Genomic DNA, 20,292 nt, shown 5'->3' with positions numbered 1-20,292 from the left:
TGATGATATAAAGTCAGGCTCAGTCATCGTCTCCTCCTGATGATATAAAGTCAGGCTCAGCCATCGTCTCCTCCTGATGATATGAAGTCAGGCTCAGCCATCATCTCCTCCTGATGATATAAAGTCAGGCTCAGTCATCATCTCCTCCTGATGATATAAAGTCAGGCTCAGCCACCATCTCCTGATGATATAAAGCCTAGTGGCAGAAATGACGTACTGTGCTGTTGTTTTCCAGGTTTTGACTCCTCTGCTGCGATCCTGCTCCAGAGACCAGGAGGACGACGCAGCAGCCATCTTTGTCCCGAGCTGCACGCCCAGCGGTGGTTTCCAGGAGGTTCAGTGTCGGGGCGAAGAGTGCTGGTGTGTCGATCCTCGAGGTCAGGAGGTGTCGGGGTCTCGTACCGCCGGTCGTCGGCCTCAATGTCCGTCCCGCTGTGAGAGGCGGCGAGCGATGGCTCTGAAAGTGAAAGGAAACATGGCGGCCGGCGCTGAAATCCACATCCCAGCATGCTCTGAGGACGGAGACTTCCTGCCGCTGCAGTGTGTCGGAGCACGCTGCTTCTGTGTGGACAGCGAGGGGAAAACAGTGACTGCTGGGTCAGCAGGGGGCGCCGTCACCTGTAAGATGTCACACAAACAGACAGATTTAAGAAACTGCCTCAGAGCTGCAGGGAGGAAGAGCCGAACTAAGTCCAGTCCAGCCGTCATGATGTCACAATGTCACATTTACACTCCTGATTATCACCAAACAACAAAGATACGACTGTAATAATCTATAGACATTTGAAAAACTGGAGAAATGCTAGAAATTAAATCTGACTTTAACTTTGTTTTAGTGTGTTTTGTCAAATAAATTACAAGTGTAGGGAGGTGGAGAGAGTCTGTCACATAGATTTAAACAAAGTGTACGAAATTACTATCAACGATCAATAACGAGAGAAAAGACGATCGTGAAGTCATAAACAGACGCACAAGGCCGAGCCGAGCTTAACAACGAAATGGGAAGAAAATACGTTGTGTCTGTTGTGTGTGTGTTGTGCTGCAGTGCTGATGTTGTGTGTCTGTTGTGTGTCTGTTGTGCTGCAGTGCTGATGTTGTGTGTGTCTGTTGTGCTGCAGTGCTGATGTTGTGTGTGTCTGTTGTGTGTCTGTTGTGCTGCAGTGCTGATGTTGTGTGTCTGTTGTGTGTCTGTTGTGCTGCAGTGCTGATGTTGTGTGTCTGTTGTGCTGCAGTGCTGATGTTGTGTGTCTGTTGTGCTGCAGTGCTGATGTTGTGTGTCTGTTGTGTGTCTGTTGTGCTGCAGTGCTGATGTTGTGTGTCTGTTGTGTTTCAGGTCCAGGGGGAACCCCTCAGCAGCGTCAGTCCTCTGCAGGTCAGATGTTTAATTTCTTCCACGTCCACTCAGAAACACACAGATGTAGTTAGATACTTTGTCTGCTGCCTCGACGTCTCTAACAAGTTTGTATGTTTCACAGATTATTGTGATTCCTTCCTTTCTGTTGTCTTTGCTGAATAAATCATTAAATCAGAGCGCGATGATGCAGCTGAGCCACAGAAGTTTCAGTTATTTGTACGTTTGTAATCGAATGTTTAATAAGAAGAAAGATGTGATTTATATTTCAAACACTGAGGATCTCAACAGCTTTTATTTCAATGAGCTTTCTTTCAAAAATATGAGAAAGAGGTGTTTTACTTATTTTGATATTTAAGCTTTGTGGCTGTGAAAGTTTAGACTTCTAGTAATAATTAAATGTATAATGAAGATGAAGTGAAATATGACACAGGAACAAACAACCAGGAAGCAGCGGAACGGTTTTCACCTGTAGATTTGAGGCTGACTTCTAATGAACTGACGACGTGTCGAGCTGTAAAATAAACCAATAAAGAATAAAAACAACAAAATATTTGAGCTGCACGTTCCTCTTTAATCAGCACTTATCAGCACTGTGTGCTAACCTGTTAGCCACACTAACCAGATGCTAACTTACAGGTCGCTGCTCGGCGGCGTTGGCTGAGGTCACCAAGCTCAGACAGGAAGTGAAGAGCGTCATCACTCTCTCTAACTCCTCCCACCTTCCTCTGGGATATGGATTCCTATTGGCCGAAGGTCTGCGTCTCACCCCGGAGGAGCTCCAGATCAGCCAATCAGAGGAGGCGCTGCAGATCTCTGATAGGCTGCTGAGCCGCTCCAAAGCTGCTCTGCGATTGGCTGCTTTCTCCAGTGAGTCACAGTCTGTAGATTCTGTTTTTAAAGTCGTGGAGGTAAATTTCCACATGATTCAGTTCATTGGCTTCACGTTTTGTTTCTTTATGTTCCATCAGTTTCCAGACTGATTTATTTTACTGTTTTACTTCATTTCTACAAAAATCAGCACAGAGACGATTGTCTAACAATAATTTATGAAGAGCTCATATTGTCGCAGCTGAAGGAATAATTTTACATACACAGAAAAACATCAGTTTAACGATGTGTGTTGTTATGTTGCATGTTGGTGAAGTTGCGTTCGGGGACTTCTTTAACACTTTGTCTGTTGGTGCGTTCAAGAAACCTCTGAGATCTGAGAGCTTTATGGCTGCAACAGACAATTATTCTAATTGTTGATTAATCTGTCGATTATTTTCTCGATTAATTAATTAGTTGTTTCGTCTACAAAATCAGAAAATGTTGAAAAATGTAGCTCAGTGTTTTTGTCCTTCAGTTTACAGTCGCAGGAAAGAAACCAGAAAATATTCACATTAACAAGTCGACATCAGAGAATGGAGACTTTTATAAAACTGCCAAACCGATGAATCGATCCTCAGAGTAGGTGCTGATTATTTTAACAGTTGACATCTAATCAGGTAGTCCAGAGTTTCCACCATGATGACCGACGTCAAAGTACAGTAACGTGGGCCGACTATTCAGGTTCTGTTCACTGATGTTCAGTCGTCAACTTCAGTTTCAAAAAAGCTGCTGGAGATTTTCTCCTCCTGCTCCGCACTTCTCCGCCTGATCGATCCTGTTTGGTCACGTTTGTCCTGTTTTTAAAACTTGACTTTTACCTCCGCTTGGCATCATCAAAGTTCAAGTTTAGCTCGTAATTAATCAGCCAGGCTGAAACTAAATATTACAGGAAAGACAGAAGTTATTTTAAATTACATTTAAAATGTTTTGGCTCAAAATTCTGCAGTATTTTGATGCTGTTATGTTTTTAATTTAACTTTATTTTTTAAAATCTATCATCATGTCTGAGCTTCCTCCTGGAACCACTAGAGGGAGCCAGCGTGCCACCAGTGGAGTTAGTCCATTAATCACTGCAGCGCTCCTGATGAATAATGATCCGTCTTCGTCAGCATCAGACGTCAGTGTTTCCTGTTTGTGATGTCACACTGACAGGAAGTGTGATGTTGTTTTTCAGCTGTCCAGATGTTTCTGCCTCCTCAGCGTCGTTCATACGAGCCGTTCACTCCACAGTGTGACGCTGACGGACACTGGCTGCACACACAGTGTTACCACAGCACAGGTCTCACACACACACACACACACACACACACACACACACACACTCACACACGTTTTATATAAATTGTTGATTGGTGTGTTTTCTGAAGTGACGAGTCTTCATCAGTCTGTGTGTGTGTGTCAGGTCAGTGTTGGTGTGTTGATGAAGACGGAGAGTTCATCCCTGACTCACTGACCAGCCGCTCACTCCAGCTGCCCAAATGTGAGACAACACACAGACACAATGCAACGCACACACACACACTGGGACAAACAGACAACACACACACACACACACACTGGGACACTTTCTCCTCAAAGACAGAAAGAAGTTCATGTAGAACATTTGCTGAATTTACAAGAAGGAACAAATAAGTCAGAATCAGTCAGAGACAGAGTTTCACACAGTTTATAAAGTGTCTCCAACTCAACAACTCACTAAACTGACACATTTGTTAAGGGAGTCTGGGGACAAAGAAGTCGCCTATACTGGTTACTGGTTAGTGTGTTTGTAAAATGTGACATGTTTAGATCAATAAAATGTTTCTTCTTTCATAAATTGAGTGTGTGCGTGTGTGTGTGTGTGTGTGTGTGTGTGTGTGTGTGTTTGCGTGTGTGTGTTCCCTGCAGGTCTGACTCGCTGTCAGAGAGCTCAGGCTCACTCGCTGCTCTCTGGTTGGATGAAAGGATCTGACCTCACCACCGCTTCACCTTACAATCCGAAGTGTGAGGAGGTGGGAACACAAACACGTTGTCTGACTATTTATTATTTACTTTTATTGATTGATTGATTGATTGATTGATTGTAGGAAACACAGGTCGACTGTTTCTTTTTATCTGCTTATATTCATTTTGTACACAAAGCGTTTGTGTGTACTTGTTTTTCAGGACGGTCGTTTCTCGGTGCTGCAGACAGGAGGCGCTGCAGGCTGGTGTGTGAACCCTCTGACTGGAGAGACGATACAGACGGCGACACCGAGCCCTGCAGGACAGCTGACATGTACACACACACACACACACACACACACACACACACACACACACTGCTGTTGGTGATGTGTTCACTGTCACACTTCAGTCCGTAAACTGTTAAACTGTGTGTGATGCGTTCAGGTCCCAGCTGGTGTGAGCTGCAGGGTTCCCAGTGTCGCCCCGACGGCTCCTTCCTCCCACTGCAGTGTGATGTCACTTCCTGTTGGTGCGTCTCTGAGGACGGGCAGGAAGTGGGCGGGACCCGAACACCTCCACAGACAGGACAGACACCATCATGTGACCGTGAGTGACAGCGTCCTCCTCTGTGAGCTTCAGTGCCTGATTAATTGATTTATTTGAAAACCGTCTGACAGGAAGCAGTTTGTGAGCGTGACCACAGCAGCATCTAGTGGTCATTAGAGGAACTGCAGTGAGACGCTCATCAGCTGCTGATTGGTTGTTCTCCTCTCCAGGTCCTCTCTGTCCCGACTCCGCCGTTACCCATGGTGCACTGGTGTGCCGCCCTGCAGCTGATGGTCGTCAGAGCTGCGATCTCATCTGTCACCATGGTTACCAGAACTCACTTCCTGTCAGGAGCTTCCTGTGCGAGACTGAGAGTCTGCGATGGGTCGGAGACAGCAGACTGCTGAGTGGAGCCTGTCAGAGTAAGAGATCACATACTGTTATAAATCCTCCATCACAGGCAGGTCCTCAAAGTCCAACAGCAAATGATCTGACGTGTGAAGTTAATGTTACTTTAATCAAGTTTCATTAACTTCACTCGCTTTTCTGTTTGTTTTCACATCAATAATCACTCACACAAACGTGCAGCCTGGAGTACAAGTTAAACTCTTCAAGTGAAAATCCTCCATAAATGTATGAATTGATGAACTAAGCTAGCGTTAGCTTGTCATGACAGAGCCTCACGTCAAACAATGCTAACAAAAAAAATCAGTAAATTAAGACCAACAAACTAAATATATCAGAAAACATGTTTTTAGTTTTTAGTTTTAGCTTCATAAGCTGCTAATGTTGGTTAATCCTGTACCGTGTGTGTGTGTGTGTGTGTGTGTGTGTGTGTGTGTGCGCGCAGTATCTCAGCCTCTACAGTCGCTGTCGTCCTCTCAGCTCTGGTCGTTGTCGTCGTCCTGCTCGCAGATCAGCAGTTTACAGTCTCTGTTGTTCAACATGATGACCAGCAGGGGGCTCTGCTCCGCACAGGTGAACTGACCTGTTCTACACCTTTACCTTCTACCTGATACTAAATACTGTGACCCACAGTATCACCTGCCCGGCAGACAGAAACATGATATGCTGTATTTTTAAAGTTCCTTCAAAAACTATAAACTTTGCTGGAACTCGAGCTCGAATTTGACATTTCACAAACTGGTTCAGTATAAAATCTTAACTGGTTAAAATGAAAATGAAAGAAATGTTAAAATAACTGAAGCTGTTTTTATGTGTGTGTGTGTAGCTTCCCTCATCAGGTCGCTCAGTGTCGCTGTGTGACGACTCATCGGTGCGTCTGCAGTGTGTCGGAGACGACATGCTGAAGTTAACGGTCACACTGACCGCTCACCTGTCTGACCTCCCGACCTCCGACCTGCCCGACCTGCACGACATCGGTAAGCAGAGGCAGGTTCAGACAGACAACACTGACTGACACTTCCCACCAGACTCCATTCAAAAAAAATGTTTTTCTGACAAAAAACTGGACAGTATGTAAGACTCCTGTAGTCTGTGAGGTGTTCGGCACAGCTAGAAAACTGTTAGCAGAGAAAAATAAATATATTTCTGTATATTGTTAAAGTCACTTATGAGATGATGTCACTGCTTTATTCCTCTAAAATGATTAGTCGGACTGATTGGAGGTCAGACCTGGATGACGTGTCACCTGTAGCAAAAAACTTCTTTTGTTAAATAAATATGAAATTTTAAAGTTGAGTTGAGATTTTTTTAAATGAACTCTGAAAAGGAACTTGTGTTCGCTCAGTTGTTGGGTTTTGTTCTGATCTGGATTTGTTTTATCAGGACTGTTTCTGAATGAGTCCAGACTTCTTGGGGGAGTTCGGGGACTTCTGGGAAATATCCGCTCCATGCTTACATCAGAACCCGACCTGGTTTCCGTGACAACACCCAGCTTTGGATGTTCCCGTGGTTACCACCTGGACAGTGAGGGTGATGGTTGCGGTGAGTTGGGTTCTGTACGTTCAGTGCCGGTCCTGTAGACTCTGATGACAGACTGGTTCAGTGTCTCTGTCTCTGTCTTCACAGTCGTTTGTCCTGCTGGGAGTTTCTCCAGGGAGGGGGAGTGTCTTCTGTGTCCTCAGGGAACCTATCAGGATGAAGAGGGGCGGGACTTCTGCAACCAGTGTCCCAGAGGCTCCTCCCCTGCTGGAGCATCATCTGTCAATCAATGTGAGTCAGTTTGACGTCTTCACTGAAGTCAAAGCACCGAAACAACAGCGACTCCATCAATAACTGAACGACTCACAGCTTCTGGTTTGTCTGTGTTTCAGGTGTGACCAGGTGTCAGAGGCGGGGCCTGCGCTGTTCAGAGCAAGGCGACTTCCTGCCAGCACAGCCTGACTTCCTGTCCGGCAGGTGGAGGTGTGTCAACAGTGAGGGGGCGGAGCTTGTCTGGACCAACCGTGACAAGCCTCTGACTGATGACGAGTGCTCAGGTGAAGACTCAGCAGCCAATCAGAGAGCAGCTTTTCTATCAGTTTAGACTGATTTGTAACGTGTGTGTGTGTGTGTGTGTGTGTGTGTGTGTGTTGCAGTTCTCGGCAGGTTTCAGGCTGTTCCTGGATCAGATGTGATCGTGGGTGCTGAAGACGCAGAAGTCCTGAAAACGATGAGCTCTGACCTCACAGCCTGTGTCCAAGGTAACACACACAGATAAAAGTTTAATTTCTATTTTTAGTTATTAGAAGCTGATTTGTGACGTTCACACAGAGTCTGTGTGACGAAAACACAAGAAGTAAACATATAGGATCAAAATCTGAAAACAATCTGCAGTGATTTGATGATTAATGTGATTTAGAGTGAGGTCACAGTGTGTGTGTGTGTGTGTGTGTGTGTGTGTGTGTGTGTGTCCTCTCTCTCTCAGCGTGTGCAGCAGAGCCGACCTGCCACCATGTGGCGCTGTTCAACAGACCGACTCAGTGTGAACTGTACAGCACGCACACACTGAACACACACTGCAACACCTCGCAGCAGGTACACACACATCACACCACACCACACACACACACACACACACACACCACAGACCATACCACACACACACACACACACCCAACACCCCACACACACACACACACACACACACACACACACCACCCCACACCACACCACACCAACTAAAACAGCTTCCCAGTAAATTAACTGACTCAGAGAAATTATAAACAGGTGTGTTACAGATGTGTTACAGATGTGTTACACGTGTGTTACAGGTGTGTTACAGACGTGTTACAGGTGTGTTACAGATGTGTTACAGGTGTGTTACAGGTGCGTTACAGGCGTGTTACAGATGTGTTACAGGCGTGTTACAGATGTGTTACACGTGTGTTACACGTGTGTTACAGATGTGTTACAGGTGTGTTACAGACGTGTTGCAGGTGCGTTACAGGTGTGTTACAGACGTGTTGCAGGTGCGTTACAGGTGTGTTACAGGTGTGTTACAGACGTGTTGCAGGTGCGTTACAGGTGTGTTACAGGTGTGTTACAGACGTGTTGCAGATGTGTTACAGGTGTGTTGCAGGTGCGTTACAGGTGTGTAACAGATGTGTTACAGATGTGTTACAGGTGTGTTACAGACGTGTGTTTTCATGATTTTTAGTATTTTCAGTTTGTGTGTTAAGAAAAAAACAAAAACTTGAGTTTTTTCAGTCGGCTGAGAAGTAAAAGTTGTTGCATTGATGAAATCAAAGATACGTAAATAAAGTGGAAGAGAACTGACGGAGAGAATCAACGACAACTCCCAGGGTGCATTTCACTAACAAACAGCCAATCACAGAGCTTCATGGGTAGTGTAGTATTTGGAACAGTTCACCAAACTGATAACTGATAATCTGTAAAAAAAAAAAAAAGATATTAATCATATGAAACAATTAGTGTAATTATTTCTATATGAAATAATGAAAACTGATCAGAACATGAACATATATTAAGAATTAATCATTAATGTTTGTATGTTGAGAAACGTTTATGAGAACAGCTTCTCACACGTCACCGCTGAGTTCAGCAGTTATTTTATAATAATTATAATCAATAATTTTGTCTTAAAGGTCTCATGTATCATTAATGATCCATGAGTTTATATTTAGTGGAGTATATTATTATAATTATTAGTTAGGGTCTTCACCTTTGTTAATTTGTTTGTAATCATAACTGTTGATTCTTTATTTTCAGACCAGTGGGTTTCTGGGTAATCCTCAGGCTGAGCTCTTTGATTGGCTGAGCTGCTCTCTGAGAGTGAGGGGTGGAGCTTCAGATCTATTGGTCATCAGGAAGAAAGGTACGGTAACTATGGCAACCACATGAGTGACATTAAGACACTAAGATGACACTAAGATGACAAACACAATCACACTCATCACAGTTTAGTTCAACAGGTGTGTGTGTGTGGGTGTGTGGATGTGTGTGTGTTTCAGGGGCGGAGTTTTCCTCGCGGCAGCAGCAGAGTTTTGTGAGGATGAGGATGATGAAGGCGGTCTCAGGTGTGTTCAGGACTCAGGTGTTCTCCTCCACACGGACGTCGCTCTCTGACGCTCATCGTTTCTGTCAGGACGGCTGCAGCCACGACACCTGCTGCGACGGATTCATCCTCAACCAGAACAGCCTGAACGGAGGTCAGTTACCACGGAGACAGTGAGCGAGCGTGAATAATTGAGTTGATGAACAGGTGAATCAGTGAAAGGTTGATTAAGACGTCAGAGGCGGAGCTCTGCATCTCACCCCTCCTCCTCCTCCTCCAGGTTCTCTGCTCTGTGGTTGGCTGAGAGCTCCGTCAGTCTTGATGTGTGGTGACCAGGACTGGGATGTGACTGGACAGGGAACAGCCAATCGTATCTGTGGGGCGGGGCTAACCTACAACGAGCAGGAAAAGAGCTTCGTGTTCGACTTTGGAGGACAAAAGTTCACCATCAGTAAGAAATCAAACTGGACAGTCGTGAAAATAAAGTTAGGGAGGAGCCGACGTCTACTTCCTGTTGATGATTTGTTGTTGTTGTTGTTGTTGTTGTTGATGTTGTCTCACATCTGTTTGTTTTGTCCAGCTGATGCTGCTCTGCCAGCTGAAAGCAAGAACAAGAAGGACTACCAGGCCTCCATCATCAGCTTCCAGGCCGTCTACCTGAACACAGGTACCTGCACACACCTCATTCATCCTTTATGGTCAGCAGGTCTGTATAAATGCAGACAGGCTGATTGGAGAATAAGACACAGGTGAGAAGGTGGATGTGGGAGTCAGCTGACTGGGACAGGTGGGAAAGTCTGAGGACACCTGGTGGACAGGTGGAGAATGACAATGACTGCACAGCTTGCAAGATGCATCATGCAGGGACCAGAGAGCAGAGTGAAGATGATGATGATTCATAGTGTTTGTTGTGTCTAACTGTTGTTGTTGATGTTGTTTGTCAGATGCTGAGTCAGCAGCTGGTGGTTCTACTTCCTCCTCCTGTGCAGCAGCAGAACTCAGTCCTCCTCTGGACGGTTCGTATCATCTCTCAACTGGTTTCAGCTTCTGACAGCAAATTTAAATTTAAAGTAGATTTTCATAAGATAAAACATGTTTTCAGCAGAAGAGATAAACTTCCAGTTATCAGCATCTCCACGTCTCTCATCAACTTTAAATATGGACGTGTTGCACATTTTCTTTTCCAAAACTGTTTGAAATGAAGATTTATGTGAAGAGTCTCAGTAAAGATTAATGACGGATTATGAACATAATCTTGAAAAACACTGTTACAAGATGCATTTTATTAAAACTGAAGTCGTCAGATCTGATTACAGAACAGTAACAAAGAGACCGGGTCAAAAACTGACTGAGCTCACAGCAGCAGCAAATTCAAACAATAAAACTTTACTCAAACTAAACAGGTAACGTCCGTCTACCTGTATCTGTACCGAACGACTTCACAGGGGCAACTCCCAGAATGTGCATCATTTACAACAGTCCTCATCTGTAACGTGACCGAAGCTGTCGGATAAATGTGTGTGTGTGTGTGTGTGTGTGTGTGTGTGTGCGTGTGTTCAGTGTCAGTGCAGCAGCAGTTTGAGTCTCTGTCTGAAGACGACGTCCTCGTGGATCCTCAGAGGAAACTCCTCTCTCTCTCCTTCTGGCTCCACAAGAAGAACTACAACTCCCAGCAGGCACTGCTCTGGTGTCTCACACGTACGTCTCACACTGATATACAGAGAGTGTGTGAACTGGTGTGTGTTGTGATCCCAGATGTTCTGAAGTGTGTGTGTGTGTGTGTGTGTTTCAGGCTGTGACGAGGAGTCGCTCTGCTCCGTCGCTGACCTCAGAGATGCTGACTCGGCAGGTTTCTTCAGCTGCTCGCTGTTTCCCGACACCAGAGTTTGTGGAGCGTACGACAAACCTCTGAGACGACCCTGTCGCCCCCTGCTGGACAGGACACCCAGTAACACCTACAGCAAGAAGGGTCAGGAGGGATTTTCATTGACAGACTATGAGCACGTGTTAATCAATCATCACGTATTAAACGTTAGTGTGACGCCTCTGACCGCTCTGTTGATCTCAGTGAGTCTGTCCGGACCAGTCAAGAGTTTCTACCAGAGAGTTTCCTTCCAGAAGATGGTTTCTTACTCCGTACGCAGCCGAGTTAGTCTGGGAGAAAACACACCGCTGTCTGAGGGGTAACACACACACACACACACACACACACACACACCTGATGTCACATAAAAATTCTGTATCTCCAAAATGTAGCAGAGGAATATTACTACATTAACTTGTGTAAAATGTTATAATGATATTCAAGCTTTTCGTTTAATTCTTCTACTCGGCTGCAGTTCAGAGGTGAATATTGTTCTTTCACTGCTCCACACATCCTGCAGCGACGTGTGTGAATGAGTCATAACAGTCGACAGTGATTATTAGTTCAACTGTAACACATGAATAAAGTTTCTGCTTTGTTTTGTTCTCAGAGACGAGAAATTAATAAAAACTCCAGAAAGTTTGTAAGAAATATTCATAAACTCACCGTGTGTGTGTGTGTGGTCAGGTTCAGGGAGTGTGAGCGGCGCTGTGATGAGGATCCTTGTTGCCGTGGTATCGGCTTCGTCCGAGACACCAAATCAGCAGGTAACCATGGTAACCGTGTGTTTGTCTCCTGATGGTTCTGTTGACACACAAACAGAACCACACTGATTAAATGATCAGGAAGTCTTACAGGACACAGTGAGCTAAACAAGATAATGTGTGTGTGTGTGTGCGTGTGCGTGTGCGTGCGTGCGTGTGTGCGTGTGCGTGTTACAGGCGGTTCAGACGTGGTGTGTCTGTCTCTGATCAGTCTCGGGGTTCAGACCTGCGGTGAAGATGACCTGACGTCCTGGAGGACTCAGGACTGCAGCCCGTCTGTGGTGAAGACCACACCTGAACCCTTCGGCTGGTACCAGAAACCTGGTATTGCATACAAGTACATACATACTGTACAAATACACAGTGTACTAACACACACACACGAAGTTGAAGTAACCAGCTGTGACCCGTTTGTGTGTTCAGTGAATCAGTGGAGTTCTTCTCCGGCTCTCTGTCCTCCGTTCAGCCTGCCGACCACTGCGAGCAACGGTGAGTACTAATACTACACAACAACTGCAGTACTACTACTACTAATACTACTGAGACTACACAACAACTGCAGTACTACTACTACTGAGACTACACAAAAACTGCAGTACTACTACTACCAATACTACTGAGACTACACAACAACTGCAGTACTACTACTACTCATACTACTGAGACTACACAACAACTGCAGTACTACTACTACTGAGACTACACAACAACTGCAGTACTAATACTACTACCAGAACTTGTATTAGCACTAGTACTGATACAACAACTACTACTACAAGTAACACTAATAAACTACTACTTGTACTTTTATGCCTGCTAGTATCACATTACCACCATTACAGCTACTACTAGTAACAATATTACTGCTTTTACTACAAGAACTACTGATGGCTGCTGACTCAGTGACTACTACAGTTACAATGACAACCACTACTGCTACTTCTATGACTACTGGTACTGTTACTACCACAAATACTACTACTTGTCCACCTGAGATAATACTCGAGTATTTGTGTCTCAGTGTCTCTGGATCAGTGGACGCTCCTTTCTGATTCGTCAATCCTCGTCGACCCTTCTGTCTCCATGTATGATGTCATCCATCTGAGCCGTGACATCACCACCGACCGTGATAAGACCAGGGACTGGTGTCTCCACGGTAACCGCTCTTTGTGAAGTTTGTGTTGAAGTTCGAACAGGAAGTGTCGGCCCCTCACACTCCTCTACTTCCTGTTTCAGCCTGTCAGGAGGCGGAGTCTTGTGTTGCTGTGTCGCTCAGTGAGGCGGAGTCCGCCACTCGCTGCGTCCTCTACCCTGACACCACAGCCTGCGGGTTAAGCTCCACCCCCAGCTCATCCAGCCCCGCCTCCTCCTGCAGACTGGTCATCAGAGAGCCCGCCCCCCAGGTGTACCTGAGGACAGGTGAGCTGATCAGCCAATCACAGTGGGGGTCAATGGTTTGAATCCTGCGGTGTTCACCTGTCTGTTTGTTTCTCTTCAGAGCGGTTGCCATCGGTTACATCCGTCTCTGTCCCGGGACATGGGACGCTGCAAGGCGTTGCCGTGGAAACAGCCCTTGGCTCAGACAGGAAGACGGTGGTTCAGTTCCTGGGAGTCCCGTACGCCCGTCCTCCAATAGGATCACTCCGCTTTGAAGCAGCTCAGCCAGCTGATTGGACGGGAACCTGGGACGCCACCAAACCCCGGTAATTACCTGCCGTTACTATGACTACCGGTTGGATAAATCATCAAAATTATAATAAAACTTCTGCTAATGACTTTATGACCCCTGAAATACTCTGAGGAAAGTACTTTTACTGCAGTACTTGAGTTTATGGTCACACTGTGGAAACACTGTCGTCAGCTTCACCACAGCGTACATCATATACAGTCAATGACTACATTGCATCCAGTCATGGAATGTAACTAAGTACATTTACTCAATTACTGTACTTTCGTGCAATTTTGAGGTACTTTTACTTTTAATTGAGTATTTCCATTTTCTGCTTCTTCATACTTCCACTACATTTATTTGATAACTTAAGTTACTTGTTACTTTGATAATCAGCTGACTCACAGTATACAGTTTATACACACGTGAATAAATGGATCAGTTACTTTTACTGATACTTTGATACAAAGTCTTAAAGTATCTGTTATTAATGTGCTCGAGTTCTCTTCATATGGGAGACTTTCACTTTTACCAAAGTAATATTTTAACACCATCTATTACTTTTACAACACTGACTGAGTAATAATACTCTCTCTGTCTCTCTCTGTCTGTCTCTCTGTCTGTCTCTCTCTCTGTGTCTGTCTGTCTCTCTCTCTGTCTCTCTCTGTCTGTCTGTCTGTCTCTGTCTGTGTCTCTCTCTCTGTCTGTCTGTCTCTCTCTCTCTCTCTGTCTCTGTCTGTCTCTGTCTGTCCGTCCTTCAGTCCCAGCTGTATCCAGCCCGGTGATGTTGAGTCTGCAGCCTCCAGCGAGGACTGTCTCTACCTCAACATCTTCACTCCGGCTGCTCTGGTGAGCTCCTTCATGGTTTCTTCAGTAAAATGTTGGAAAGTGTCCATGACAGTCTGCTGATGTCATCAAATGTTTCAAATTAAAACTTATTCAGATTTTATCAGATTTTATCTTGTGGCTCATAGTTTAAGTACAATTTATAAGTACTTCACTTGAGTATTTCCTTCTGTATACTTCTACTCTGATAAATTATGGAAGAAATGTCGAACTTCAGTACAAGTATTTGACAACTTTAGTTACTTTGAGACTTGAGAAGAAACAATTGTGACCTCTGCTGACCTGTGTGTGTGTGTGTGTGTGTGTGTGTGTGTGTGCGCGCGTTTCAGATGGGGCGTGTCCCAGTCCTGGTTTTCTTCTTCAACCCTTCAGCCAATCAGAACCCAGGACTGTTGGATGGCTCCACCCTCGCTGCTGTGGGTCACATCGTCGTGGTAACAGCCAGCTACAGAACGGCGGCGCTGGGATTCCTGAGCACAGGTGAGTACTTACATTAAGAAATAAATCAATAAATAAAGACACATCTAATCAATCAGTACTGCATAACTGTGTGCAGGCTCGTCTGGTCTCCATGGTGACTACGGTCTGTCGGACCAGGAGGCGGTGCTTCGTTGGGTTAACGCCCACATCTCTCTTGTGGGCGGAGACAACAGTAGAGTGACAGTCGGGGCGGAGCGACATGGTGCTGACATCACCAGCCTTCATCTCTCCTCCTCCTCCTCTCCTCTGTTCCAGCAGATGATGCTGATGGTGAGAACTCCTCCTCATCTTCTTCCTCCTCCCGTCAGTCGCTGAGCTGCTCTGATGATTTAATAATCACAGAGAGAAACTCTGCTGTCGATAGCTGAATGTAGTCGTACAGAAAACATGGTGGCAACGGGAGAAACGATGCTGACAGCAGCAGTGAAGACATAAATCTGTTAGCTGTAGTTAAAGGTTAGCAACAGTGATAGCAGTAAACAGTAGCACGAGCTAGTAGTAACATTTAGCACCTATAATAGCAGTTAGCAGCAGGAAGTTGACTTGTTCTCGTTGTTCCTGCAGGGCGGTTCTGTGTTCTCTCCATCACTGCTTCAGACTCCCTCCGCCTCCAGACAGCAGGCGGTCGATCTGGCCAAAGAGCTCGGCTGTGTGACCTCTGACCTCGTCGACGATGACAAGATGGCCGCCTGCCTCAGAGCGACGCCCGTTCACACGCTCAACGCTGCTCAGACGAAGGTAGAGTTCAACACCAGGAGTTCATCATGAAGGTCTGAGAGAGAGTTTTACTGACGTGTGTGTGTGTGTGTGTGTGTGTGTGTGTGTGTTGCAGCTGCTGGCCATCAGCGGTCTGTTTCGGTCCTGGTCTCCGGTCCGTCAGTCCGTCTCTCAGTCCTTCCACAGAGTCGACCTGCTGCTGGGAACATCTGAACACGACGGCCTGATCGACCGAGCTCGCAGGTTAAAGGTCAGAGGTCACACATGACACAGTCTGTGTGGAGACTAAAACACGTTCCTGTATGAATGAAGTTTTAATTAAGGTCGCAACAAACGATTGTTTTCATTATCGATTCGTCTGTTGATTGTTTTCTGGGCTGATATATTTGTAGTTTAGTCTCTAAAATGAGACGCTGGTGACTTCGATTGTTCATCATGTTGGAAAAGAGGAAAATGAGTAAATATGAAATAAAAGTAAACGAGGAAGTCGTGAGAAAAATAATTTCAGTTCAAAACATTTCTGTCTTCTCAGGACTTTGAGGCTCCGCAGGGTCGAGCGGACGGTAAGGTATTTTACAAGGCTCTGAGTCGCTTGCTGGGAGGAGCGACAGGAAGTCACGTGCTGAAGCAGGCGGCGGCCTGGTTCTACTCTCTGGACCACAGTCTGTCAGCTGCTGAATACAACCTGTTCTCCAGAGCGCTCAACAACGCCACCAGGTCGGAAACTACGCTCACATCTTTCTTTATGTGTCACGATGAGACACTGATTCTGATGAAAGACTTTACCTTGATTGACAGGCGTCTCAGCCAATCACAGCTGGATGTCACTGGTTGGTCTCCGGCCTGTGACGGCTCAGATATGGAGGACTGAAATCGACAAGATCAAAAATAAATAAATGACTAAATAAATGACTTCATTAAATCATCAAAAATATTAAAAATAAATGTAGCTATTCATTAATTTATTAAATGTGACGCATCGTCATTTCTTATATTTAAAGGATGTAATTTAGAGTCTATTAATAAAACTACTGCGATACCATCTCACACACTGCACAATAATAATGTGTGTGTGTGTGTGTGTGTGTGTGTGTGTTGCAGAGATCTGTTCATCATCTGTCCCAGTCGACAGATGGCTAGCCACTGGGCTAACAGCAAAGCTAACGTCTTCCTGTACCACCAGCTGGCCTCCAGCGCTCACGACAGGTACCGACTACTCATACATGGATGTAACTAAGTACATATACTCAAGTACACATATGAGCCGTTTGTACTTTACTTGAGTATTCACTTCTACTCTACAGATTCAGATTGATGTTAACAATAAATAAACAGAGCTCCATATTTACAGCTGCAACATTAATGTCATGAGTACTTTTAGTACTTAAAATATATTCTGATGATGATACTGTTGAAGTATTTCCACACTGTGGTGTTTGTACTGTAGCAACAGTACATGACGACTGTTCTGATCGGCCCTGATCAATATATTGATGAGTGTTTCCTGTGCAGGGCTGACGTCTCTGTTCCTCTGGATGTCCAGTTTATGTTTGGGACTCCTCATCGTCCAATGAGCTCTCAGCGTTTCACTTCCCCTGATCGACGCCTCTCTCTGGCCATGATGACCTACGTCTCCAGCTTCATCCGGACCGGGTCAGACAGACACTCGTCAGACAAACACTCGACAGACAAACACTCGTCAGACAGACACTCGTCAGACAGACACTCGTCAGACAAACACTCGACAGACAAACACTCGTCAGACAAACACTCGACAGACAGACACTGGACAGACAGACACTCGACAGACAAACACTCGACAGACAAACACTCGTCAGACAGACACTCGTCAGACAGACACTCGTCAGACAAACACTCGACAGACAAACACTCGACAGACAGACACTCGACAGACAAACACTCGACAGACAGACACTCGTCAGACAAACACTCGTCAGACAAACACTCGACAGACAAACACTGGACAGACAGACACTCGACAGACAGACACTCGACAGACAAACACTCGTCAGACAAACACTCGACAGACAGACACTGGACAGACAGACACTCGACAGACAAACACTCGACAGACAGACACTCGTCAGACAGACACTCGACAGACAGACACTCGACAGACAAACACTCGACAGACAGACACTCGACAGACAGACACTCGACAGACAGACACTCGTCAGACAGACACTCGTCAGACAAACACTCGACAGACAAACACTCGTCAGACAAACACTCGTCAGACAGACACTCGACAGACAAACACTCGACAGACAGACACTCGACAGACAAACACTCGTCAGACAAACACTCGACAGACAAACACTCGTCAGACAAACACTCGACAGACAGACACTCGTCAGACAGACACTCGACAGACAAACACTCGTCAGACAAACACTCGTCAGACAACAATAATTAATAACTCAGCTTCATTAATTAATAAATGAGAAAAGCGTTCCATACTTAAGTTAATTTTTCCTGCTTTTTTCTCAGGAACCCGAACCCATCTCGTATGTGGGCGGAGTCAGTTCTTCCCCGCTGGCAGCAGGTTCAGTCCTCTGACGCCCCGCCCACCTACCTGGAACTAAGCCCCGCCCTGCGACATCGTCAGGGTCTGGGTCAGAACTCCTGCTCCTTCTTGAACCAACTGGCAACCGGACTGAGAGGTGAGAGGAGCCCAGCAGAGCCCAGTAGAGTCCAGCAGAGTCCAGTGTAGTCCAGCAGAACCCAGTAGAACCCAGTAGAACCCAGTAGAGTCCAGTGTTGTCCAGCAGAACCCAGTAGAACCCAGTAGAGTGGACTCGGCTCTGTTTCTTCTTCTGTCCTTCTTTACTTCACTTAAATAATCTGATTCCTGTTTTTTCTCTTCAGGTGAGTCGGGGGCGGAGCCTGTCCAGCCTGCTTTGACCCCTGTTCTCCCAGTGGCTGCACCATCCAGCCAATCACAGACTGAGAAAGATGCCTACAGCTGAACTAATGACATCATCATCCCGTCCTCATGACATCACAGTTTCCTGCCTTCAGACTCAGTTTGATCTGCTGCTGAATCATTAATAAAAAGCATTTAAACTCTCCGTCGTCTCGCTCATTCAAACATCAGCTGCACTTCCTGCGACCTCCACTCGGTGCCGCTGTGATCAAACTGACTGTTGAAGTGAATGAGAAATCCTCCAACTTGTATCAAGTCCAGCAGATAAACTGAGACTCAGGATTCACTGGACACAAGAAAACTACATCAGATCCATGAAACGTACAAATCACTGATTCGTTCTCATGACACTGAACGCATCAGTCCCATCAGCTGGTAGTCATACACACGAGCTGCTACTCGAGTAAAAGTCTTAAAGTATCTAATATTACAGAGCGGTAGTTACATTAAACATGCATGATCAGGCTCAGTTTTACTTTTCACCTAATAAAATAGTTGAGTGGAAGAATAAAGTAACAAATACTCAAGTACAGTACTTGAATGTAGTTAGTTACATTCCATCACTGATTACATTGTTATCCTGGCAGCCATGTTCATGCTGTAAGCTAAACTGGCTAATTAGCATTAAACACAGCAGAAGTTACTACAGAAACACCTGAGCACAAAATGGTGGACGGACTGACACACACTCAGGTCGCACACAGCACAACTCAACACAACACAACTCAATACAACACAACTCAACACAACTCAATACAACTCAACACAACTCAATACACCTCAACACAACACAATACAACACAACTCAACACAACTCAACACAACTCAATACAACTCAATACAACTCAACACAACTCAATACAACTCAACACAACACAATACAACACAACTCAACACAACTCAACACAACTCAATACAACTCAATACAACTCAACACAACTCAATACAACACAACTCAACACAACACAACTCAATACAACACAACTCAACACAACTCAACACAACACATTACAACTCAACACAACTCAATACAACACAACTCAACACAACACAACACATTACAACTCAACACAACTCAATACAACACAACTCAACACAACTCAATACAGCACAACTCAACACAACTCAACACATTACAACTCAACACAACACAACTCAATACAACACAACTCAACACAACTCGACACAACACATTACAACTCAACACAACTCAATACAACACAACTCAACACATTACAACTCAATACAACACAACTCAACACAACTCAATACAACTCAACACAACGCAACTCAACAACACAACACATTACAACTCAACACAACACATTACAACTCAACACAACACAACTCAACACAACACAACTCAATACAACACAACTCAACACAACACATTACAACTCAACACAACACAACTCAACACAACACATTACAACTCAACACAACACAACTCAACACAACTCAATACAACACAACTCAACACAACACAACTCAACACAACTCAACACAACTCAACACAACACAACACAACTCAACACAACTCAACACAACACATTACAACTCAACACAACACAACTCAACACAACTCAATACAACACAACTCAACTCAACACAACTCAACACAACTCAATACAACACAACTCAACACAACTCAACACAACTCAATACAACACAACTCAACACAAGTTTGTTTTAATTTCCTTTTCTAATTATTTACATTATTTAACTACGCTTTTAGTTCATTTTAGATATTTTTGTCTTATTTCCCTTTGAATTTCACCTTATTTACCTACAAATGTATTTTATTTTGTGCGGCTCCACTTTTGCATATTTGCGTTTTGACGTCAGAGAAC

At 45.0% G+C, this 20,292-nt stretch overlaps 1 protein-coding gene across 1 annotated transcript in view; it reads left to right on the top strand.

Moving 5' to 3' along the window:
• tg (thyroglobulin) overlaps positions 1-18,587 on the top strand; it is a 28,362-nt gene extending 9,775 nt beyond the window's left edge. The window contains 40 exon segments of the mRNA XM_084357302.1: positions 236-620; positions 1,334-1,372; positions 1,991-2,221; positions 3,399-3,503; positions 3,627-3,704; positions 4,112-4,215; positions 4,370-4,481; positions 4,595-4,756; positions 4,927-5,118; positions 5,547-5,674; positions 5,928-6,078; positions 6,485-6,643; positions 6,728-6,871; positions 6,973-7,137; positions 7,237-7,341; positions 7,566-7,675; positions 8,870-8,975; positions 9,112-9,309; positions 9,436-9,606; positions 9,736-9,822; positions 10,100-10,171; positions 10,716-10,853; positions 10,948-11,124; positions 11,224-11,338; positions 11,707-11,786; positions 11,961-12,107; positions 12,207-12,272; positions 12,805-12,939; positions 13,020-13,202; positions 13,282-13,486; positions 14,214-14,301; positions 14,628-14,778; positions 14,855-15,048; positions 15,343-15,516; positions 15,611-15,745; positions 16,028-16,212; positions 16,597-16,701; positions 17,008-17,148; positions 18,007-18,179; positions 18,385-18,587. Coding sequence (XP_084213428.1) covers positions 236-620; positions 1,334-1,372; positions 1,991-2,221; positions 3,399-3,503; positions 3,627-3,704; positions 4,112-4,215; positions 4,370-4,481; positions 4,595-4,756; positions 4,927-5,118; positions 5,547-5,674; positions 5,928-6,078; positions 6,485-6,643; positions 6,728-6,871; positions 6,973-7,137; positions 7,237-7,341; positions 7,566-7,675; positions 8,870-8,975; positions 9,112-9,309; positions 9,436-9,606; positions 9,736-9,822; positions 10,100-10,171; positions 10,716-10,853; positions 10,948-11,124; positions 11,224-11,338; positions 11,707-11,786; positions 11,961-12,107; positions 12,207-12,272; positions 12,805-12,939; positions 13,020-13,202; positions 13,282-13,486; positions 14,214-14,301; positions 14,628-14,778; positions 14,855-15,048; positions 15,343-15,516; positions 15,611-15,745; positions 16,028-16,212; positions 16,597-16,701; positions 17,008-17,148; positions 18,007-18,179; positions 18,385-18,485 — 5,697 coding nt within the window. The 3' untranslated portion in view covers positions 18,486-18,587.
• The last annotated feature ends 1,705 nt before the right edge of the window (positions 18,588-20,292 follow it).

The sequence above is a fragment of the Pagrus pagrus genome, assembly GCF_965226575.1.
Source record: "Pagrus pagrus genome assembly, chromosome: 7".
In the NCBI taxonomy this organism is placed as follows: Eukaryota; Metazoa; Chordata; class Actinopteri; order Spariformes; family Sparidae; genus Pagrus; species Pagrus pagrus.
Note: the sequence above shows the minus strand (reverse complement) of the source record. Positions and strands in the feature narration are given on the sequence as shown.